The 25,006-nt window shown below is 44.3% G+C and overlaps 1 protein-coding gene across 1 annotated transcript in view; it reads right to left on the bottom strand.

The window, feature by feature from the left end:
* LOC122808571 (alanine--tRNA ligase, cytoplasmic-like) overlaps positions 1-25,006 on the bottom strand; it is an 859,981-nt gene that overhangs the window by 8,518 nt on the left and 826,457 nt on the right. The window contains exon 17 of the mRNA XM_044079527.1: positions 4,718-4,831. Within this exon, the coding sequence (XP_043935462.1) occupies positions 4,718-4,831 (114 nt within the window). The remainder of the gene's footprint in view (positions 1-4,717; positions 4,832-25,006) is intronic.

Below are 25,006 nucleotides of genomic sequence, written 5' to 3'. Positions count from 1 at the left end.
TAGAAAAATTTTAAAATATTATATGTTTACACCAGTATATTTATTGTATGTTATTTATAAGTAATTAATTACACATATATATTTTCTAACAACTTTTTAGCAATTTTTTTACCTATACATATATATATTTTTTTCATATACTATAGCTTTAAGTAAAGACATAAAAATAATTCAATAGTTATAAGTAGTTCTTTCATTCTTTTTCATTCCTGACAACATATTTGCACTTTTGAATTTGCATTTTAGCTTTAAAATCTGGTATATTTGAAGAGTTCTACTATTCATGTGGGTGGTGCCTTAGGTCTTTTAACCTTAATTGTTTGCAAAGTTTTTTATTTTTTTATTTTGTTTAATTGAATAATGATCAATTTATTATACTGACGTGTATAAATTTGTAGTGTTTGTTTTAATTGATTCTGAAGAGGTTTCCAGGGTGGAGACGAAAGCGCTCAATCCCTACTTTCTGCTTATGTGAAATAAAATTTGTGATTTAACTGCCGAGGAGTTGGGTGTTTGGTTTTCTCCACTGGATTTCCTGTTTTCCAGTCTGAATCTTTGCGATTCAGCAAGCAGATCAACAGAAAGAGCATTTTCCAAAATATGAAATGCAACACTGCCAAACTAGCCAGCTTGAATACAGGATAGGCAAACCTGTCAATCACAAAGTTCAAGTCCTATGGAGAAGGATTTTTCAAAACACGGCAGAAATTAAGCACTCCTGTTGGGCCGGAGTCCCCAAAAAGCATGCTGGCAGAAACAGCTGACATGCATAACATGAATGTGGAATAACCAATACCCAAATGATACAGTGACCAAGACAAGCCAGAATGACATGTAGCAGATTAGCTGGGAGAGTAAAACATGGTTCTGTTCAAATGTGGAACATTTTCCACTTGGCAAAACACGTTTTTCAGCCAGCATGCTTCTCGGCAGTGTCACTACTAGAATCCCGGCAAAAAAGATCCAGCAAGATCAAAGAGTTTAAAGCAACAGCCAGGCCCTGACATGGATTTTGACAAGTGATAAGGAAACTTTCTTGCATACAACAGACAAAGACAGCTTCCAACAAAGCCAACAGACCCGAAACCACATCATTCTGACCACAAGAGGACAAAGAGCATTAGTTTTGGTCTTTTTTATCTGCATTTTATAATGAATGGAATCTGAAAGAATGATGAGACAATTTACTGAATTTCTCTTGCCGAAGAATGAAATTCCTAACGTCTTTTACCCAATTGTATTGAGATGAAACGGGAAGAGCCATATTCCCTCAAATGTTGGCTATGGTGATCTCTCACATGCCCCACTTCTGAAGGAGCTATACCAGACGCAACTCCTGAATACACCCCTCCAGGAAAAGAATAGAAATATACTCCAGCGAGTATATTAGCAGGTTGACTTCACCTACGATACGAAATGCTGTTAAGATCCTTCTCTGCTTAGGGCCCACTGCCAGACATTCGGGAAGTACTGACCATTTGCCCCACTGGCCTGTTTAGATACCACACAATGAACAGACTGTCCAAATTAAGAGTGGCCTCAGATGCAGCTTTTGCTTCAAGATCTTTGAGACTAGTAAGACTGTTTGCAGTTACATGTAGGATTAGAGCTGACCTCTTTACCCTGTTAGAGAAGCCTCTGTCATAGGTCCTGTTACATCTTTGACTACAGGACTGTGTGTGTGTGTGTGTGTGTGTGTGTGTGTGTGTGTGTGTGTGTGTGTGTGTGTGTGTGTGTGTGTGTGTGTGTGTGTGTGTGTGTGTGTGTGTGTGTGTGTAGTGGGGGGAGGAGGGTCTAACACCAGGAATACAGTAAATGTATGGTTGTGTGCAACCACTCACACCTCAACACTCCACTGCAATACCCTTATCATAAGCTGTGCAGAGGCACTCTGAAGATCATGGTGACCCATCATGATCAGATGGCACAGGAAGGTCCAAGCTTGAACCTTCCACTACATTCTTACTCAAGTTACCAAATACATTACTTCCTGCTCCCTACCACACATAGGAATGGCCAATGTTGGACAGAGTCCAACTCCAAACCAATGGAGTATAAATGGCAGCACTTTGCAGAGAAAGTGATGCCCACCCTGAGAAAACAAAGAACCCCCAGACAATGGTGTGCCAAAAGACCTCTATAATATCCAGTCACACCTTCCAGATAGGCTGCATCAGCATGGACATGACACATTACAGTACCACCTACACCTACATCTCTGAAACCTACAGCAGGACAGAAGTATTTCATCCCCATGGAACCAAGAAGCAGATAAGGACCCTTGACTTCATTCTGAAAGATGGACACCCTCTATGGAACAGAAAGTATGAGTCAGTCCATAGAGCTCTGAGCTCTGCAAAGGTATCTTGAGCTCTAAGTGGGGGTCCTTTCTGGGGAAGAACCTAAAATCTGTATAAGACATAGCAGACTGTGACCACATTCATAATCCAGTGGTCTTTTGTGATGTCTATCCTAACTGAGGAAAACTCAAAGACCCTCTTCCCAAAGCACAACTAAACTACAGTTAGGACTATAACTTCTAGACCAGAAGAGGTAATTACTTGGGTGACCTGCTCAACATGGGGTGGGGGTAGGGTGGGGTTACACTGTGTGTCACTTAACTGGATTCTTCGGTTTGTAAGGAGGATTCTTTTACTATGGGAGGTGGTGAGATGTCTACACTAAGAAAAAAAGAGAAGGTTCAGGAGGCTGAAAGGGACTCAAAGGTCTGTTTCCTCCCACTTCAAAAGGTCATTAAGTAGATCATACGTCTCAACTGTCCAGATTTTCACCTCAGGTCTGCTCCTCATAACATTTGTGGTTTTCTGGCAAATCCCAGAAAGTTCAAGTTACTAAAATTATATACATTTCAGTTTCAAACTTCATATCCCCCAGAAAAAAATGCACTCTAACACAAATTCTGTTATTCTAGCAACTTTCTAAGTTTATAAGAACAATATTTAAAATCTGTCCCTATTTTGGGGCCTTTGTCCTCCCAGCTTTGTCCAGATTTCTTGCACAAAGAAGTTGGGAGGTATGAATTAGGTCCTGAGAAGGCTGGCTACTGAGTCTGCCCACTCAATTATCCGTTTACCTTGAAGACTACCCTGCAGAATTTGACAGATGATACAGAGCCTGGGTTTTACAGATTTTCCATTCAATTCTTGCCAGTACTCTCCCTCAGGTGGTACCTCCTTTCTCCAGGAGGGTCACACCCGTCAATACCAGACTAAATCTGAGAAAACTCATCCAGCTATCTAACTGATGCTTAAAGACGGTGAGTCACAAAGCTTAACATGCAGGGAAAGTTTGTTCCAGAAGTCTGGGAGGCAATGGATAACTAAGCTGTCCATTTATAATGTTTTATTTATCTGTTAGTGAAGACTTGAGTCCCTGGCTCTAATATTGGCGGGGATAGTGGACTTTTAGAAAAACAAAATATCCAGGATAACTAGGTCTCTAATGGCATGGTAAGCGAGACAGAGACCGCTCTTCAAACGTCTATAAAACAGTGAATACAGGGATAAAAATTCCTGCCTCTTTTGGTAGTTCGTTAGGAGATCATATGACAAATTAACTTTCTATGACTTAATGGTGGCTTAAGAATCAATTTTTTTTTATACAGACTATTTGATTTATAAGGCCCAGAAAAAATAATTACTACTTAATTCTTTGATAGAGAAGAATGGTGCCCACTGTGTGTCCCTTTGCAGGTTACATTTTTATGGCTCAACAGTATTTCTCCTCCTGTTTTGCCTTTTATTTCTAGACATTGTCTAGAAATGTAAAGGTTAAAAATAACTACTAAAGCTATTCATAAAGTTTTGACTGTGGTGAAATTATCTGACATTTTCAAATTGTTCTTGCTGTTACTGAAAAACCCAAGTTGTTGTTCTCTTAAGCAACCAGAGTTCAACTAGTGTCTCCAGTACCAGAAAACTAGCTAACAAAGACTAATAAAAGTTTTTTTGTCTTATTTGCCCTGAAATGCTGCAGGCCTCAGGGAAGATCCCATGTATAAATCTGTGCTAAACTCTTAAAACCCTTAGGCATTACAAGTATCATGCAGGGGGATGACTGGGTAGGGTATCTGCAGACAGAAAACACGGTGGTTAGGGCACACACTAAAAACTGCCTGTGTGAATGGAAGCTGCTACATCTCCTGTTATGAAAAACTCTTGGATGTGGCAACAGTGGACAAAAGATCGAACTGCATTTTCTTGAAATGGTGGTCATTCACATTACTAACAGCAGATACCATAACAAAAGCAACAGCCTTTCTGAACAAACAGTAGCAGTCCTTCTAAACAATAAGCTAATGCTCTAACAGTGGCAGGCATCTGTTGATAAGAATGTCTGCTACCTAAGCTAATATCACCTTCTTAAAAAGGAACCCTGTCTTGAAAGCAGGCTTATGTCAGCTATCTGCTAACATACAGGCTAACCACATTTCATAAAAAGCTGTTGTATCCCTGCCCACTCAAGAGAATAGAGTGTTGTAATTCACAAGTGATTCCATCTCAAGGTACAAATGACGTCAAAAAACTAACCCTTTAATAGTGAAAATCTTGGATTACAATGATATTACAGAATGGAACTCTATTAACAAATCATACAAAGTATAACTTATTACCAACTTTCTTTTTCTTGCTGATTGTACTTGCTGAAATGACTGCATATAAATGCAACTAAGCAGATGCTTTAATCTGAGCCTTACCTGAGGAACCTGGCATAAACAGGTGATTTTCCCAGCCTCTCTGTCCACTGAGAAGAGCATTGTGGAGGTTTGAGGTGACTGAGTCTTGAACAGCTTGAGAGATTCGTTCAGAGCCTACAGAATTACAAATGGTTAAAATATATTAATAATGAGGAATGCGATACTGAATTGGTAAAATCGTTAAAAATATTACTGGTCAGAGCATAAAGAACAACTTTATGGTCACAACCTTGGGATATGCATGCTTTTCAAATTATTCATTTTTTTCTGGCTGAATGTGTACTTTTCTGTATATGATACATGCACAGGTCAAACTCTCACATCAAAATGATCCTTAAAATCCTTTAACAAATTACTGGACACAATGTTACAAGACAGAGTAGGTTACGTAATGGAAACTACAAGCCTTACATGATACGAGAGAAGAAATACAGCTGGATATGCTGCCACAAACCATAGAGGGAAATGCAATGTTGTACGAAGTAACATACTCTAGAGCTCTCATACACATCCCTTACAGAAATGGTACAAATGGAGTGAGGGTCTACAATAAAAACATTCAAAGATAACAAGTCCCTCAGGCAGGTGGCTGAAGGGAAATCACTGCCTACCATGAACAATATTATACACTTTGAAAGTGATAGTCATCACATACTAGCAAACCTGTACAAGCTGGTAAGCTACAATGTCTACTTTTCTCCATCAGAAGAATTTTAAAAGATACTAAAGGTCCCAACAGAACAAAAATAAAATAAATAAGTAATAAAAATAAAACACGAATCCTATAATTCAAACAAAAAAATAAATTCCAAAATTCAATGATACACCTCTAAGTATTTTTACAAGGAGACTTTACACCCTGCCTCCTTCCACACCACTGCTCCTTTTACATCTCAGAAAAAGAGGAATACTCAAGAGATATCACAAGCTTGGACTCTGCACATATTCCTCCAGACCTGCACCAGTAGTTCAGTTCCACTCTTCCAAGGACTGCTACTATGGTCCTCAGAATCTCAACAGGCACCCTGCTTTCAACACCTAATTTGGTTCTTTTACATATGCTGTATCGAGGAGCTCTCCCTGTCACTCATTCTTTAAGAATACAGTGCACGCCCAACAACACACAATACTTGCCAGTATTGGTAGCTACACTGTACTGAACCCCCCACTTTGTATAACCCTACAAATCTGAGGTCTCAGACAATTTATTTTATTACAATTAACATCTAGTAGTGTGATCAAATCAATCTTTTTCAGTCATTTTACTTTTTCAATCTCGCGGTGAAAAAAAAGAATAAAGACAAAGACACCCGTTTGCCCATTTCTCTACATACAACAAATAATGTAGATTTAAAAGTAACAGCTTAATTTCTCATCCCTTACAAGAACTGCATTACACCTGTTTCAGTTACAAGTATTACTGAAGTCTTACTGTTTCTGACACCTTTTCAGAAAGGTTGTACAAATCATTCAGCACCCTTTCTGTGAAAACAATATCACCTTTTGTTTGCAGTATTAACAGCATAAACCAATTAGAAACAAATATGCTCAGGGAAATGTAATAAAAAAAACACATTTTAATGAAATGCCCCAGCATCAATAAGTTTTGCAAAAAGGCTAATTAAGTCCTATAATAATTCAAAACTGGCCCACATTAAAGATTCTTATAAAAAAATCAACAAAAATCAGAAAGTTACCATAAGGTGAAAGTGGAATATGATTTAAAATTAGCAGCAACAGCAAAGGTTAGTCATATAGCCCTCCTTAACCACATCACACAGTTATGTGGTAACACTTAGCAATGATATGAATTAATTCATAATTGTATTACTGCAGACTTAAAGATATTGTTAATGTACTAGCTGATAAATTCAGTGCATACATCCCACCAGAAACGGTCAATGAAGTTGCACAAATTCTCACCCCCCCCCAAACAAATTATTACGGAAAATGCCCTAAATGCACTCTCTAATGCTAAACGCACTACCTCTATGGGCCCCAACAATGTACTCAGTTGGTTAATCGGGTCTACATCATATGAGCGAATCGCACAAATTACAAATGCTCATAATATCGAACGTACCGGACCTCAAAGTGCTTTTTCTGAGATTGCGGTACAGTGAAGAATGGAATATTTGCCCTTTCCCCTCACTGTAGTGCGATCTTGGAGTTGGAATATATATTTAGCGGGGTGTGTGTGGGGGTGCAGCCCCCCACTATAGGAAGTTCGAAGTCCAGAACATTCGATATTATGAGCGCACGCAATTTGTGCGATTTGCTCATATGATATAGACCCTGGTTAAAGCAATAGTGCCAAATATACCCTCTGTGAGCACCTCTTAAAAATGTTCAGCTTAAATCTAGACAAAAGTATGTTCCTGAGGTATGGAAAAGTACAGTTGTGTACACTTACCATAAATGTATACGTTCGAGTGTATTCACTGTTGCAGCCATCACATTTGGGTTATTTGCTTGCAGTAGCCCTCATTCGGCCTGATTAACAAAGTCTTGGGTCCTGCGTCGGTTGCTCTCTCTTCTTCTGTGACGTCAGGTCGTCAGGGGTATAAAACATTCAGCCGACACCATTACATCAGTTTTTCTTGCCCCAGATGTCAGGTGCCCCCTTAATAGAAAGCAATTAAATATATAAATACACAAGGATATACCTCCAGCAAAAAAGCAAATACACCTAAAAGCTTTTAAGCGTAGTAAAGGAAAGTAGAGGTATAGCCAAAAGAAGTCAGGGGGCTAAAGGGAGGGTAACCAGGACTGCAACAGTGAATACACTCGAACATCTACATTTATTAAGTGTACACAACTGTACTATGTTCTTCATGTTTCACTGTTGCAGTCATCACATTTGGGTAGATTCCCAAAGCTAAAGATGGGAGGGGGAATTTGGATAGCATTAGGACCAGATATAAGGCCCTGCAAGACTGCAGTGGCAAAACCAGCTCTGGATTTACAGAAAAATTGGCAAATGATAATTCTTGGTGAAAGTATGTACAGAATTCCAGGTAGCAGCTTCTAGGATGTTCCTGGTAGGGATGCCTCTGAGAAAGGCTGTAGAGGTAGATGCAGCCCTGGTTGAGTGGGGTCTGATCCCCTGTGGGATAGGTTTTCCATGGTGCTTATAACAGAAATGAATGCAATGGCCTATCCATTTAGAAATGGTTTGCTTTGAAACAGCCTTCCCCTCTGTCCCTGCAGCAAATGCCACCAACAGTTGTTAAGATTTCCTTTGAGGTTTAGCCCTGTCCAAGTATAATCTAAGTTGTCTGTGCACATCTAGGAGTGCAGTATCCGTTCCCCTTTGTTCTGTGGATTAGGAAAGAAGGTTGGCAAATAAATGGACTGATTAAGAGCCATAATGGATACTACCTTGGGCATGAAGTAGGACTTGGTTCTGAGGGACACCCTGTCCGCATGAAAGATGATGAAAGGCTCCACTGTCATAAGGGCCTGCAATTCAGATACCCTTCTTGCTGAAGTGATTGCTAAAAGGAAAACTGTTTTCCAAGAAAGAAATTTTAAATTTGCAGTAGCAGCTGGTTCGAAAGGAGGAAGAGTGAGTTTCTGCAAGACAAAGTTAAGGTCCCAAGCTGGAGTTGGAGCTCTCCTGGGTGGTCAAATTTTTGGCCCCTCTGAGGAACTGCTTGAGCAGTGGGTGAGAGAAGAGGGGAGGTTCTGTGTTATAATGAGCTAAAATGGCTGAGGCATTAATTTTGATGGATGAAAAAGACAGGCCCTTGTGAAGCATCTCAGTTAAGTATTGTAAAATCTGAGGTAAACTGGGCACTGATGTGCTCATCCCTTGAGACTGGTTCCAGCCACAGAATCTTTTCCATTTTTCAGCATAAGATTTTCTACTACTAGGCCTCCTTGCCTCTAAAATGATATTCATCACTGGTTTACTGCGGGATGGTAAAGGAGAGATTAGGTAATTAGCTAGGCTGCTAGTTTCAGTGTTTGAAGCTGAGGATGCAGAATCTGGTTCTCCTGCTGAGACAACAGGGAAGGAGTCTGAGGCAGGTGCCACTGGGCCAACCGTGACACACTGTGCAAGAGGGGGTATACCAGTGTTGGTTGGCCAGTCTGGTGCAATCAAAATCGTCCTTAGTTTGTCCTGTTTGATCTTTAGTAGTACTTTGGAGAGCAGAGGAGGAAAGGCATAAACTGAAAGACAGAGCATTCACTTTGCAAGCTTGTTTGTGGGGAGTCCTTGTGTGTACCCCCTTGCTTGTTTATATACCACATAATAGTGGTGTTGTCCGTCTTTACCATTAGTTGTCCTGGAGGAATGTGGCCCTTGAAGGCTGTCAGAGCATTCTGTACAGCTAACATTTCTTTTTGATTGATATGCAGGTGCATTTGACTTGGGTTCCATTTGCCCTGAATGTACTTCTCTGCCAGGTGAGCCCCCCCCATGCATAGTCTGATGAATCTGTTGTTAGGGTTTGGGCGGCAGGGGGTGGTGTGAAAGGTAGTCCCTTGTTTTGGTGGCAGGCCTCTGCCCACCAAAGGAACTCTAGGCGTAGGCAAGGTATGACAGGAATCATTGCTTCTAGATCCTGAGAATGTTGGCACCATAGGCTTTTTAGATACCATAGTAGTTTCCTCATATGAAGTCTTGCATATGGAATTAGAAGAATACAGGAGGCCATGAACCCCAAGGCTTGCAGTATTTGCCTTGCAGATAGGAGGGTTTTTGTGGCCACTTGTTTGAAGTAGGTTGTCAAATGAATTTGTTTCTCTGGTGTGAGGAAAGCCATCTGGGAAGTTGTATTCAAGCTTGCTCCTAGGAATATAATTTGTTGACAGGGTACCAGGTGTGATGTCTTTTCTTTTATGGTGTACCCCAGACAAGTTAGCACCATTTGTACAAAGGCCAGATGATTCAAATGATGTCCTGGCTTTCTGTCTGAATTAGACAATCATCCAGGTATGGGTATATCTGAAAATTTATTTGCCTTTTGAATGTAGACCTAGGCACTTTGTGAATACCCTGGGCACAATGGATAAGCCAAAGGGCAGTGCAGAGAACTGATAGTGCATGTAGTCTGCTTTGAAGCATAGGTATCTTCTGCAAGACTCCTGATTGGTATGTGCAGGTATGCTTCTTTTAAATCTAGTGTTGCTAACCAGGCATCTTTGCCTAGCATAGGAAGCAACAGGTGAAGAGTCAGCAACTTGAATTTTGGGATCACCAAAAAGGTGTTTAGAGTAGACAGGTCCAGGATAGGATGCCATGAGTTGTCTTTTCTGGGTACCAGGAAAAGTCTCGAGTAGAAACCTTGTCCCTTTTCCTCTTCTGGTACCAACTGAATAGCCCCCATACTTAAGAGAGAAGGTACTTGCTTTTGGGCCTCTGCCCACTGATTTGGGGGTAGATATGGCCACCCGCTTGGTGTTGGTAACATGTGGAAGTGAAATCTGTATCCCTGGGACACTATATTTAAAACCCATTTGTCCTGGGTAATGAGTTCCCAGTTCTTTGCATGAACAGCAATCTTTTCCCCAAAGGGGCAGTCAGTTAATAAGTGCTTGGAAGTTTTAAAAAGAAGTCATTGAGACCATAGGGGGGGGGTTTATTACTCCCAGATTTGGAAGTGGAGGCTCCCCACTACTTAGTCCTGTGCCCTGTTTAGAGAGGTGATACTGGTTTATCAGCAGGCAACTAACAGGCATCTTCCATGCAATCTTTCACATCTTGGTGAAGGTACAGTGGATATAAAAAGTTTACACACCCCTGTTAAAATGCCAGGTTTTTGTGATATAGAAAAATGAGACCACAATAAATCATTTCAAAACTTTTCCCACCTTTAATGTGACCTATAACCTGTACAATTCAATTTAAAAACAAATCTGTTAGGGAAAAATATAAAAAATATAAAAACGTACAATAGGCTGGTTGCACAAGTGCACACACCTTTACACTAATACTTTGTTGAAGCACCTTTTGATTTAATTACAACATTCAGTCTTCTTGGGTACACACCTGCCATCAATTAAAGAGACTCTGATTAACCCCAAATAAAGTTCAGCTGTCCTAGTAGGATTTTCCTGACATTTACTCAGTTGCCTGCTACAGCAAAAGCTATGGGTCACAGAGAGCTTAGAAAGCATCAAAGGGATCTCATTGTTGAAAGGTATCAGTCAGAAGAAGGGTACAAAAAATTTCCACAGCATTAGATACATCATGGAGTACAGTGAAGACAGCCATCAAAAAGTGGAGAAAATATGGGACAACAGTGATGTTGCAAAGAACTGGACGGCCCTCCAAAATTGATGAAAAGTCAAGACGAAAACTGGTCAGGGAGGTTGCCAAGAAAACTAAAGTAACACTGCAGGAATTTCAGGCAAGTACTGGTTGTGTACTACATGTGACAACAATCTCCCGTATTCTCCATACGTCTGACCTATGGGGTAGGGTTGAAAGACAGAAGCCTTTTCTTACACAGAAAAACATCCAGGCCCGGCTAAAATTTGCAAAACAATAAATCAAGTCTTCCAAAAGCATGTGGGAAAATGTGTTATGGTCTGATGAGACCAAGGTTGACCTTTTTGACCACAATTCCAAAAGGTACGCTTGGCACAAAAACAACAGTTTGCATCACCAAAAGAACATCATCCCCAACTTGAAGCGTGGTGGTGGCAGTATCATGCTTTGGGGTTGCTTTTCTTCAGCTGTAACTGAGGCTTTAGTCAAGGTGGAGGGAACTATGAACAGTTCCAAATACCAATCACTTTTGGCCCAAAACCTTCAGGCGTCTGCTAGAAAGCTGAAGATGAAGAGAAATTTCACCTTTCAATACAACAATGACACCAAGCATACATCCAAATCAACAAAAGAATGGCTTTACCAGAAGAAAATTAAAGTTTTGGAATGGCCCCAGCCAGAGCCCAGACCTACATCTAATAGAAAATCTGTGGGGTGACCTGAAGAGGGCTGTGCACAAGAGATGTCCTTGCAATCTGACAGATTTGGAGACTTGTGCAAGGAAGAGTAGGCAAATATTGCCAAGTTAAGATGTGCCATGCTGATAGACTCCTACCCAAGAAGACTGAATGTTGCAACTAAATCAAAAGGTGCTTCAATAAAGTATTCGTTTAAGGGTGTGCATACTTATGCAACCAGCTTATTATATGTTTTTTATTTTTTATATATTTTCCCTAACATATCTACTTGTTTTTCAATTGAATTGTACATGTTATAGGTCACATTAAAGGTGGAAAATTTTTGAAATGATTTATTGTGGTTTCATTTTTTTTATATATCACAAAAACCTGGCATTTTAACGGGGGGGGGGGGGTGTAAACTTTTTATATCCATTGTAAGTAGCACTCCAGGCTCCTCAGTGAGAGATTCAGTCATGTGCTGAACATGAAGGTCAGGGAAGCTGGATTAGGAGTGATCATCTGGAAGCTGAAGCACCCTGTGAATCAAGCATTTTGCCTCAGATGAGAATGTGTCTGTTCCTCTGTTCTGCTTAGTTCAACAAGACAAACAGGAGTTGGCAAACAGTGTCCTCTGTCATTTCTGGTGAGGAGGAATGCTGTATGGATTCTCATATTTTCCTCAGATCTCACTCATGCTAGCAACATTTTGGAAAGATAAAAATCATTCATATCACCCCCTTAGTGGCTGTGAAGTCTGTTTAAGTCTGTAATATCCCTAGCAGTATGGAAGTCTATCAAACAGCTGGCCAAAGAAGTTCCAATCAGGTGGTGCAGTAGGGGTTGATCCCACAAGACCTCCCAGTGAAGGTCCTAAAGCGTGATAAAAAATGTCTCATGAAATGCTTTTTCTGATAGGTGGAAGAGATTCTTCTATGCGGAGACCCATCTTCTCTTAGTGCGAAGACCCATCTTCTCTTAGTGTGGTGATTTTCTCAGATGAAATAAAAGTAAATATCCTCTCTAAGCACAAAACTGTCAGTGAAAAATGAAAAGCAACAAAAATAAGAGCACTGACAGTACCACAGCTGGGAAATATATTACAAAAATAAAGAAAAAACAAAGCAAAATTACAATGAATAAATCCTTACAAAACAGTGGTGAGCATTTTGTAAGGATTTATTCATTGTAATTTTGCTTTGTTTTTTCTTTATTTTTGTAATAAATTTCCCAGCTGTGGTACTGTCAAGTAAACTTACTTTTGTTGATTTTCTCAGATGACTCTCACCTATCTCAGACACGCATTTGATGTGGATAATACAGCTGTGTAAAATCTTACCATAACAGTAGATGCCCTTCTCTTCACTGTTGCAGTATTGCTAACCTAAGGGATTGTCCTGGCAAGGATAACGCAACATCTGGTCAGTATACCAAAGTCTTTAGCACTTATAGGCATTGTACGTCACATGAATGCATCTGGTGCAAGATGTAGGACATAAAGGTGATGTATGGATGTACACACTCGAAACTGGAAAAGTCTCAGGAGGAAATGAATATCCCTACGGACAAGGAAGAACATGTGCATCCAGAAAGAGACAAAGGAGAAGAGCCCCTTGGCCAGGAGGGTAAGAACAGGCTAAAGCAGAGGGAACAGAAGGGAGGGAGCGAATACTGCAACAGTGAGGAGAAGGACATCTACTTGTCAAGGTAAGATTTTACACAACTGTACTATGTCCTTCAGTATCACCTTTGCACTATTCATATCCTAATGGAGAATACAAAAGCTCAAGAGGAAGCCTGAGAGGAGGATGGCATGGAACAGTCCTCCAGAAACCCATGAAGAATAGCCCTGGCAAAGTCAGTTCTGGCCCTGGAAATAACATCAAACTTGTAATCCTTAGTGAACAGAATTCGAAGTAGCAGCCTCAAGAATGGAATTGGTATCCAGCCCCTTAAAAACACCACAGGGGCAATAGCCCTGGTGAAATGAAGCTTTACTGATGAGGAAAGACATTCACCATGAAAAGAATAACAAAGAGCGAGCCTTAGAAATCCAGGAAGAGACAGTTTACTCAGAAGCAGTCAAACCCAAAGAACTGGGGGATGAAAGGAAACAAAAAGCTGCTCAGATTTGCTAATAACTTTAGTTTTACCCAAATAATATCAGAGTGCTCTATACAAATCCAAGGTAGGAAGAACATTTTCACCAGCAGACTGTGGAGAAGGAAATAAAGAGGCAGCTGAATACACTGATTAAGGGACAACTCACTGACCACCATGGACATAAAAGAAGGGTTGGTATGAAGAGATACTCTTTCGGTGAAACACTGAGAAAGAAGGAACAGCCTTGACAGCCTGAAGTTCAGATACCTGGCTGAAGTGAAAACCAAGTACAATACTGTAAATAAGCTGAAGCAACAGGCTCAGAATGAGCCCAAGTCAGTTTTTGAAGTAGAAAATTAGAAGTTATGTACTTACCATAACGTTCCATCTGAGTAGGTGGATTCATTTGTCTGCAACCTGTGGGTTATGGATCCGATATCGGATCCGAACCGGCATGGTTATCCAGCTATGGATCCGAGCTCTTAGCTCCTCCCCTCACCCATAATGCCCTGCTTTCCCTACATGACCTCAGATCGAGTTTGCCCTGAATCAAAATACCCTAGGAAAAGGGTAACACATAATATGCAGGAAACTGACAAGGCCAGGGGGATAGGAGGGCGGGATGGTTGCAGACAAATGAATCCACCTACTCAGATGGAACGTTATGGTAAGTACATAACTTCTAAATCTGAAGTAGGAGATTCATTTGTCTGCAACCTGTGGGACAGAGTCCCCAGCTACCTGAATCTTGGGCGGCCGTCATGGAAGGATATTCCGGAGCACCGCGGAGCCAAAGGATGCTCTACCTCTAGATGTGATATCCAGCCTGTAATGAGAAATAAAGGTATGAGATGAAGCCCAAGTGGCTGCTGAACAAATGTCATCCAGAGGAATCCTAACTTTAAAGGCTGCTGAGGTAGAAACTGACCGGGTCGAATGGGCATGGACTCCCTCCGGTGCGGGCCTCCCAGAAGCTTGGTAAGCTAAAAGAATACACTGCGAAATCCATCGTGACAAGGAGACTTTGGAAATTGGCTTACCCAGATTGAATTTGGCAAAGGAAATGAACAACTGGTCGGATTGCCTATGACCAGCTGTCCTGTTAAGATAAAAACGAAGCTGCCTGTGAACATCCAAGGAATGCAGCTTGTATTCACCCTTGTTCTGATATTTAGGAAAGAAAACAGGGAGGTTAATGGACTGATTAATGTTTGCTTCTGAAGCTACCTTAGGAAGAAAGGAGGGATTGGTCCTGAGGTATACGCGGTCCGGATGGAAGACCAAGTAAGGAGGCTTCATGGATAAGGCTTGAAGTTCCGAAACTCTTTTGGCCGAAGTAATGGCTACTAAAAAAGCAGTCTTGAGGGACAAGAATTTAAGATCTACTGTGGCCGCAGGCTCGAAGGGGGGAGCGGTCAAGGCCTGAAGAACCAAAGAAAGATCCCATGGTGGAACCGTCTGCTTGATAGGGGGTCTAAGGAGAAAGGTGCCTTTTAGGAAGATTTTACATAATTTGGCGGACATAAGCGGTCCAGAGTCATGACCAACATGATAGTGAGAAATGGCCGCAAGCTGCACTTTGACCGTGGAACTACTGGCACCATCATTAAAAAGAGTGGTTAGGAAGTCTAGCACCAGAGGAAGGGGAACCGTGAAGGGATCTAGTCCCTGCTGCTCCGCCCAAATGGAGAATCGTTTCCATTTACTGCGGTAAACTTTTCCGGTAGATGGTTTATGAGCCGCTACCAGGATGGCCTTAACGGGGGACGAGATACCGGGAGTCCTAATTAGGAGTGGAACTGGAGCAGCCAAGCAGTTAGCTTCAGGTTGTCCAGATTCGGAGTTGGTAGGTTCGATGGGTGTGATATCAGATCCGGAATGGGATCTAGAATCCAAGGTGGATTCACCGAGTGAGACCTTAGGTAAGGGAACCAGATCTGTCGAGGCCAGAATGGGGCAATAAGGATCATTCTGCACCCCAACCGAGAGGCTTTCTGAAGAACCTGGAGCATCAGAGGCAAAGGGGGGTAAGCGTAAAGAAGACCGGGAGGCCAAGCATGCACCAGAGCGTCTCTCGGGGAATCCCCTGGAGGAGGGATTAGAGCGAAAAAACTGTCGCACTTGGTGTTTAAGGGAGACGCAAAGAGATTGCAACAAGGAGTTCCCCACCGTGCGAAGATACGTTTCGCTACTTGAGCACTGAGAGACCACTCATACGGGGAGAGAATGGTGCGACTGAGCTTGTCCGCAAGGATGTTGGACCGACCCAGAATATGCATTGCGATGAGGAAGCGGTTGGTGGAGATCGCCCATTCCCACACTCTCATGGCTTCTCGACATAAAGGATAAGACCTGGTTCCCCCCTGTTTGTTGATGTACCAGACCACCGACATGTCTGACTGAATCGCAATTGTTCTCAGGAGAAGAGAGGCCTGAAGTGCTCGCAACGCCAATAGCACTGCTCTCATCTCTAGAGCACTGATATGCAGGGAGGTCTCTGAGTCGTTCCACATGCCTTGGACCGTCCGGCCTGCAAAATGCCCCCCCCACCCGAGGCGGGAGGCGTCCGTGGTCACCGTGGCGAGAGGGGGAGAAGCACAAAAGGGGCGGCCTCCGTGGAGATCCTGTGAATGGAGCCACCACAAGAGGGACCGCTTGCAAGCCTTGCTGATTGCAATGGGATGATGCAGAGGTAGAGCAAGGCAAGACCACTGAACTTGAAGTGTCCACTGAAGGACCCGCATGTTGAACCTGGTGAGTGGAAGAAGAGATATCGCTGCCGCCATGGACCCTAGAGCCCTCAGGACCAATTCCGCCGGAACTGAGCTGGAGTGGAGGATGGCCCGCACCTGGAGTCGCAGATTCCGAACTCTGTCGGCTGTGAGAAAGGCTCTTAAATCCCTCGTGTCTAACCTGGCACCTATAAAATCTGTCAACTGAGTAGGGGCCAGGTTGGATTTTGCTACGTTTATCGTGATGCCCATGCGGGGAGCTAGATGAAGAAAGGAGTCTCGCGCCAAGGATAGTAGATGCCTTGTTGGGGCGGTAAGAAGCCAGTCGTCCAGGTACGGAAAGACCTGTACCCCCTGAAGCCTCAGGTGGGCCGCAACCACTGCTAATACTTTGGTGAACACCCTGGGGGCTGTGGTGAGACCAAAGGGAAGGACCCTGAACTGGTAGTGACTGGCTCCCAGCCGGAAGCGAAGAAACCTCCTGGAACGCCTGTCCATTAGTATGTGGTAGTACGCATCCTTGAGGTCTATAGAGCACATCTAGTGATTCTCTCCCAGAAGGGGGAGGATGGATTGCAAAGTGACCATCCGGAACTTCTCCTTGGGAACTGCCAGGTTTAACAGGGACAGGCCTAAAATTGGTCTTTGGTCCCCCGTCTTTTTTGGCACTAAAAAGAACCTGAAGTAGAACCCTGATCCGATCTGGTCTGGGGGGACGGGCTGGATGGCTCTTTTCCCTAGCAGATGGCCAATTTCTGCTGAAGCGGCCTCCCACTGACCGGGTGGAACGTCGGGGAGGGATTTTAATTTTGGAATGTGATGAAAGGGGATCTTGTATCCTCTGGATATAATGCGGAGGACCCAGCGGTCTGATGTTATGGACTCCCATGCCGCTAGGTGCTCCGAAAAACGTCCCCCGTCTGCCTCCAGAGTGGAGCAGTCGGGCAACCCCTCAGGGCTGCTGCGCGGGCCGTTCAGAGAAAGGTTCTCTGGACCCGAAATTCCTGGGAGCCCCTCTGCCCCTGGGGCGGCGTCCTCCCTGTCCTCCTCTGCCACGGAAGGACTGGTTGTCCGGAGCGGGTTGGGATTGCTGCGACTTCTGGAACCACATCTTCTTCTGGCCCTTTTGGTTCCTAGAATAGGACCTCTGGGGCACAGAGAAGCGGATTCAGACGGCAGACAGCGTCTTCCCGTCCTTTTCGCTCTGGGTCAAGGTGTCGCGAACCGTTTTGCCAAAAAGGGCAGAACCATCAATGGGGGCATTCGCGAAGGATGCCTTGAAGGGCTCCGTGAAATCGCAATGGTGGAGCCAGGCCTGGCGTCTAGTGACTAGGCCTACTCCTGCAGCTCTAGCAGCTCCCTCAGTAGCATGGGACAGCAACCGCATAGAGGTATTCGTCACGGATCGAAGAGTGGCCATACGGGTGGAGTGCAAAAGTTTGTCCTCCTCCGACATGGACTCTGGGGGGGATGCAGCGTATTCTTTAATAAGATCGCGCTGCATCCTGATAACATGTGCCAGATAGTTGAGCGCCCTCATCGAGAAGGTCGCTGAACTAAACATTCGCTTCCCCAAGCGGTCCATCATCCGAGACTCCTTGCTCGGAGGATGGACTGAGGGACTCTCCTGGGTGAGTTCCCTCTTGGTGGCTGCTGCCGTCAACATGGCATCTACCGAAGGCCCCTTACTCCAGTGGGCACGGTCTGCAGGGGGGCTAAGGATTCTGTCTGGCCTTTTGGGGATTGGCTCCACGGTGTCCGGTTCCTTCCACGCCCTGGTGGTAATAAGGTCCACCAAGGGGTCGGCAGGAGGGGACACCCAAGAGGTAGACGGGCCCGCTTCGAATGCCTCCAAGAACACGGACTCGTCCGAGGAAGACTTGGGGGCAGACCACCCACCCCTTATGCGAAGCATTTCCATGATGTCTCCAAAGGAGACATCCTCGGGGGGTGATCTTGGGGAGCCTTGCCCTTCCTTCAAATCCGTGTCTTCTGTTAAAGACTCGGGGGAGTCTATGTGCCTCCTTTTACACGTATGTTTGTGAGATGCTTCCTCGGGGGGGGGGGGGCTGCAAGCAGTGTCTTGTTCCAATGGAACAGCTTGGGGCATTGAAGCGGGCTGTCCCAGTGGCCGGATGGTGGAAGCTTGACCCAGTGCAGATGGAGCGCGGGAAGGAGCCGAAGCAAGTGCCGGGGGTCCGGAAGCCCTCAACAGAGCCCTCTCCACTACATCAAAAGCCGAAGGGGAGCCAGCCTCGACCAAAGGATCCGAAAGTCGGCTCCCCCTCGGATCCGAAGAGTGGATCGGAGCTGGCCCCGAGACACTCGGATCCGAGGGACCAGTGTGCTCTGACACAGACGGCGTCGAAGGCACACTAAGTCCCCCGGATCCGAAGCTCGGAGCCAGGCTCCGAGAGGTCGGATCCGAAACACTCGAGGGCAGGGTCGGATCCGAAGTACCTAGTACTATCGGTGCCGACCCACCCCCGGCTCCGAAGCTGCCCGGCTCCGAACGCTCCGAACCCGGGTAGCGGGTCGGAGAAGGAGCTATGGGCTTGAAAGGGGGGGAGGCAGGAGCACTCCCATCTGCATCTGGGCCTGGATGAACCTTCTCATCATCCGGTCCAGATCGGCGTCGGAAAGGCTATATGTAGACCTCGAAAGGCTACCGAGGTAGGCCTCGAGTGCCTCCTCGATAGCCTCGACGGAGGTCGGGTCTCCTCCTCCTCAGGCCCCGGTGAAAAGCAGACCGGAGACAGGAGCTGAGGTGGGGTAGAGCCAGCAGCCAAGGAGGCCGGAGGAGAAGCCCGCTTAGCTGGCGGGGCCGAAACGGAGGTCTCGGCCCGCCGCTTGTGGTGCTTCTCTCTCCGGTCCTTTTTTCTCGCCTCCCTGTCCTCCAACCCAGCAGCGGGAGGTTGAGTCCCAGGTGGAGGAGGGGGAGCAGGCGAGGAGGGGACTGTAGCAACAGTACCCACCACAGGAGCGGAGGCCGAAGCCGAGTCCGGGGGCAGAAGTCCCGCCAGGACCAGCTTCGACCTCCGCTCCTTCAATGCCCTGGGGTTGAACCCTGCACAAATGGAACATCCAGGTGAGGTGTTCATCCCCAAGGCATCGAACGCACCGAGTGTGGCCATCAGCAGGGGAAAGCTTATGGCCACACTCGGAGCACTTCGAAAAAATTGCCTTAGGGGCTTCTGACATAACTAAAGTCTTTTTTTTTTTTTTACCAAAGAAAAAGACAAACAATTAGTGCTAAACTAGCACACACACAAGGCCCCAAACAACACACTCAACAAAACTCCGAACCAGCGAGGGGAGGGAATTAAAATAAAATTTTTGATGTAGAATTTAAACCCAAAACTTATCAAAAGACTAAAGGAAACCTAACAGAATCACACAAATTTAACTACAAAAAAGCAACTTAAAGCTTTATAAGAGTTTTATAAGCACTTAGCTGAAGAGCTCAGACGATCCAACTGGTTACCAGCGCGGCAAACTAGATCTGAGGTCATGTAGGGAAAGCAGGGCATTATGGGTGAGGGGAGGAGCTAAGAGCTCGGATCCATAGCTGGATAACCATGCCGGTTCGGATCCGATATCGGATCCATAACCCACAGGCTGCAGACAAATGAATCTCCTACTTCAGATCTAAAGTTCCTGGAAGGAAGAATAGGCTTCCTGGGTGGCCTGATATGAAGGACACCTTTAAGACATTGCCTAACTTCAACTCTAGAGGTCAGAAGAGGAGTCAAGGGCAGACAAGCAAAAACTGATAACAGGTGAGCCATAACTGAAGAATATGCTAACCCAGCATGGAGCAGATCACACAAGTAAGAGAACCAGTAGAACATCAACACAGTGGTCCCTCACTTGCCATCAGGATCCCCTAACAGATTTTTTTTCCATTTGGACATGTATGATTTCCTGGTAGTGGGCTTCCTGGCCTCCTGCAAAATCTGAAGCATGTCCTCACAAAAGAGGTGCCTGAAAGGGATCAACAATTTATCACCCACAGCATCAGTTGAAGAGTGGATAAGTGATGATGAATAAGAGACACCTTGTCTTGTGTGAGAAGATCTACCCAGTGAGTAACTTGTAGTGATTGCCCTTGCTCAAGTTAGAAAGAAGGGGGAACCACTGCTACCTGGGCAAAAAGGGAGTCACTAGCAAGATTCTGGGAGAGTCCTGCCTGATCTTGTGCAAGACTCATGGTAACAGAGAAAGCGGAGGGAAGATGTACAGGAACATCCCCTTCCAAGGTAAAGAGAGGGCATTAACTTTCCAAGCCACAGGACTTAGGACTCTGAAACAGAATAGGGGAAGCTATCAGAGTGCTGGAAAAAGATTTACCAGAAGAATACCCCACTGATGGACAATGTCCAGGAACACATCTCTGTGAAGCATCCATTTGCAAGCTTGTTTGCTGGACAAGCTCAAGAGTCCAGGCACTAGACTGTACTCTGAGGGAATGTAAACTGCCTAAGAGTCACTTGAAAGTGGACAGCCAGATCCCAAACCTGAACAGCCAGTTTGCAAAAAAGATAGGACCTTGTACCACTTGCTGGTTTGACATACCACATCACTATGGTGTTGTCTGTGAAAATTTTGAGGAGCCCGAGATGAAAGAAGTAATAAAAAGCCTGAAGAGATGGAGTCCTCATCTATTTTATAATGATGTGATCAGACCTCTGAAGAGGAGGTCAGAGACCGTGAACCTTGAGAAAGCCAAAGGAGGCCCCCATCTCCTGTCTGAGGTGTCTATAAAGAGCTCTTGAGTTGGGACGGATGGAAAGGAAGTCCCAGGTTGAGAGAAAGCTGATGAATCAATCAATGAAGCTCAATCTTGAGACAGGGAAGGAAAGGTACCAGGAAGACCAGAGGGTGGCAATGTTGGAGCCACAATGACTTGAAGTACCACTGAAGCTTTCCCTTGTTCAGCCTAGCCAGAAAGAGCATGGGAATGGTGGAAGCCATGAATCCAAGGACCCTGAGAAATTCCTTGACTGTGACTGAAGCCAGAGGAAGATGACATTGGAAAAAGATAGTAAGAGAGAGGGCCATGGGGGCAGGCAGAGATGCCAGCATGGGAGTGGTGTGAAGCTTGCAACTGAGCAAAATATGATCCTGGGAAGGCATCAGAGCTAATATTTGGAAGTTTATGGTGAACCCTAGACTCTAAAATGGAAATACTAAACTGGAAATCCTGAAACAGAGCATCAGGGAAGAAGCGTGAATGAGCAGATTGTCCAGACAGGGAAATATCTGAACTCCTCTCATCCTGCAAATGGCAAGGACAGATGTGAGGCATTTGGTGAATACCCTTGGGGCAGAAGACATGCCAAGGGGCAAAGCAGAGAACTGAAAATGCAGGGAAGAAAAAGAGAAATGTAAAAAAAAATTCCTGAAAAGGGGACGGATGGGGATATGAAGGTAGGCATATTTGAGGTCCAGAGAGACCAGAAAGGCCTTGGGTAGAAAAAGAGGAAACAGAGTCTGAAGAGAAAATATTTGAAAGTAAGGAATCTTGAGAAAGGTGTTGAGTTGGGAAATATCCAGAATCCATCTCCAAGTGCTCTCCTCTCAGGGAACCAAAAGCATTCTGGAATAAAAATACCTGTCCTGGACCAAAAGAGAATAGAGCAACTCTGAGAAAAGAACAAGTTGTTCCCAAGGAGTTTGACGGATGACCAAAAAAGGGAGAAAGGGATTTGCAAACCATGAAAGATCACTGGCAGATAATGGACAAAACCCAAGACTCTGTTGTGATCTTTAACCAATATTGGAAGAGATGGGGATAAGAGAACCTGGCCCAGAGAAAGGGGAAACAAATTGTCAAATAAAACCCAGTTTATCCTGAAAAGGAGGTTTCTTCCAGATTACTGGGAAGCAGAGGTTTGAGTACACTTAGCAGGAGGCACACAAACCCTTTTTTCCCTTAGGCAGAAGGCAAGATTACATGTGAACAAAAGCAGATTTAGAAAGATAATTACTGTGAAACTTAGGAACAAGAGAAACAAAAATACTCTTGCAAGGGCTTTACCCTTATCCTGGAGAGACGGACAGAGAGAGATTCAGCAGAACAAAAAGATTTTTATTATCCAGAGCAGCATCCAACAGTTTGGCTTTAACATCATCAGGCAAAGTCTGAAGATGAAGCCAAGAGTAATGCCTCATAACAGATCCAAAGGCAGCAGCCCTGGAGGAAGCATCAGCTGTGCTGTAGTTGCATTTGACAGAGTGGCGAGCAACTTCACAAGTACAGCCCAAAAGAAAAAGGACGGATGCCTTAACCTCAGAATCAGAAAGGTCAGAAACCACTCTGGAAACCTGAGATAGAAGGGTGAAAACATACCTGATCATACGAGTCTGGTAGCTGATGGCCCAAAAGGATAAAGTAGCAGTAGTGTAAAAATGTTTGCCCAGCCTGTCCATGGGCCTACTATCCTTATCTGAAGGGAGCGACTTGGTAGAGGGCAATGGCTTGAAGGGCTTGTCAGAAGAGACAGGCACTACAGAAGGATCAATAGAATAGCAGTTATAAAGTAATTTACATTAGTCAGGCACATAAAATATATCAGGCTTCCTAGGTGCAGGGGGTTGAGAATCGGGGGCCACAGACGCTGCTAAAAAGGTATCCACAGAAAGGAAGCCAGAACAAGGGGAACAGCTGATGGCTTAGGAGACTCCAACTGGAGGAGCTCATAATACCTTTCCTGAATGTCACAGACCTGAGAACAATTCCACCTAAAAAAACAAAACAAAAAAAAAAAACTCCATCATGAGGCAACAGTATCACCAAAAGAGAGTTCCTCCAAAGGTGAATCTGGACTAACACCATCCTCTTCCTCTAAACCATAGTTGAAGAGGGAAGGAATTTAAGAGTAAGCCAAGGACTCTTCCCCAGAATTCAGATCCTCATCTGAAGAATCTAGTTCCCCTTGGGTCTTTTAAGAGGAGAGGAAGACTAGGGAGGGTCAGGCACCGATACCCCTTTGAGGAAGCTTTAAAGCCAATAAAGCACTAAATAAGACCCCCCCACCCCAAGTAAAATCCTGCCATTCACTTTGTGGATTCCTGTCCACAGGGGAAATATGCTTGGTTTATTTTTTTCTGTGGGACGTCTGCATGAAACACCCTTGGAGGGCCAGATCCCTGGCGATATTCAATAAACCTAGTAGGGATCTAGTCCCTAACTTAAGATATGCAGAATCCCACTTGGTCCCTTGGATAAAATCAGCCAACTTTCCTGTCAACGTCAGGAGAAGACATTCCTTGGATAAAATCAGCCAACTTTCCTGTCAACGTCAGGAGAAGACATTTGTAAATCCTCCAAGGACTTGAAGAGGTGTGATCCATGCTGGCCTCTGACAGGGTCTTAGCAGAGGAATCTAAAGCAAGCCAAGTCCTTTGAGCTTTCACTAACCTCGACAGAGACGTCCAGGGGAGGCTAGTCAGCAGCCATAGTAGACAAGTTTTTGGGCCTTTTTCTCATTAGATGGCTGACCCTCAGGATGTGAACATTTTACCATAACACCTAGAGCCAACAGCTTAAGATGTTGGTTTTCAAGGTAAACAGATAAAGAGGAGAGAAGACTATATAGGGTCTTGGAGACAAACGCCTGGCAGACAGAACACTGTATATAGTTGTGCGAAGCACCAAAACAGAAAAGACAATGGTTGTGACAGTCTTTATGGGGAAGATACCTACCACACTGACATTTTCCCTTTCTGGATGATATAAACCCAACAGCACTCAATGAAAAAGATAAGACGACACCTCAATGCGGCACTTATCTGAAACATGGCTTGATAACCAGCACAGCAGAAGGACATTCAGACAGACATTCAACAATGGCATTCGAACTAGCAGCAAAGTAGTTCTGAGTGTGTGAATCCGTCCATCACCTTTACGTCCTATGCCTTGCGCAGGGAGTGTACATGTGATGCAAGATGCCTATGAGTACTAAAGGCTTTGGTATACTAGCTGGTCACTGGGCTAGCCTTAGCAGGAAATCCCTTAGGTTATGAATACTGCATCAGTGATGTGGAGGACATTTACTATTCCACAGCAAAGTACTTGATCTGGTGGACAGAACCATGGCCTAGCTAAAGCTTTTTTAATGGCTTTTGCATTTTCATCCACCTTTAAAGAACAGTTTTCCTCCACAGGACTTAAAATACAAGAATGACAGGTTTACTTGCGTTCTATTCAATCTAGTTCAACATATCTGAAGGTGTCTCTTAGAAGAATAAGTTTCTTCATGGTCATTACATCCACTCACAGATTTGTGAGGTTACAGGTACTTGTACACAACCTTATTTTACGTTCACAAGGACTATGTTTTCGATTAGATTTGCTCACACTTACCTTAGCAGCTGTCAGACTAGTCCATTTATCTCTCCATTTTCATTCCCAAGGCAGAATACAGGGTAGACAGAATCCTTCACTTCTCTAACATACATCACACCAACTTGTCTTCGTACCAGAAAATGTATGATTTCAAGAAGACAGGCCAGCTTTTTGTCTTTTTTGCTCTGGGTAAGACGGTCCTAACTG

Source organism: Protopterus annectens, chromosome 8.part0 (genome assembly GCF_019279795.1).
Source record: "Protopterus annectens isolate FY-2018-M chromosome 8.part0, PAN1.0, whole genome shotgun sequence".
NCBI classification, from domain to species: Eukaryota; Metazoa; Chordata; order Ceratodontiformes; family Protopteridae; genus Protopterus; species Protopterus annectens.
This window is presented reverse-complemented; position numbering and strand designations above follow the sequence as displayed.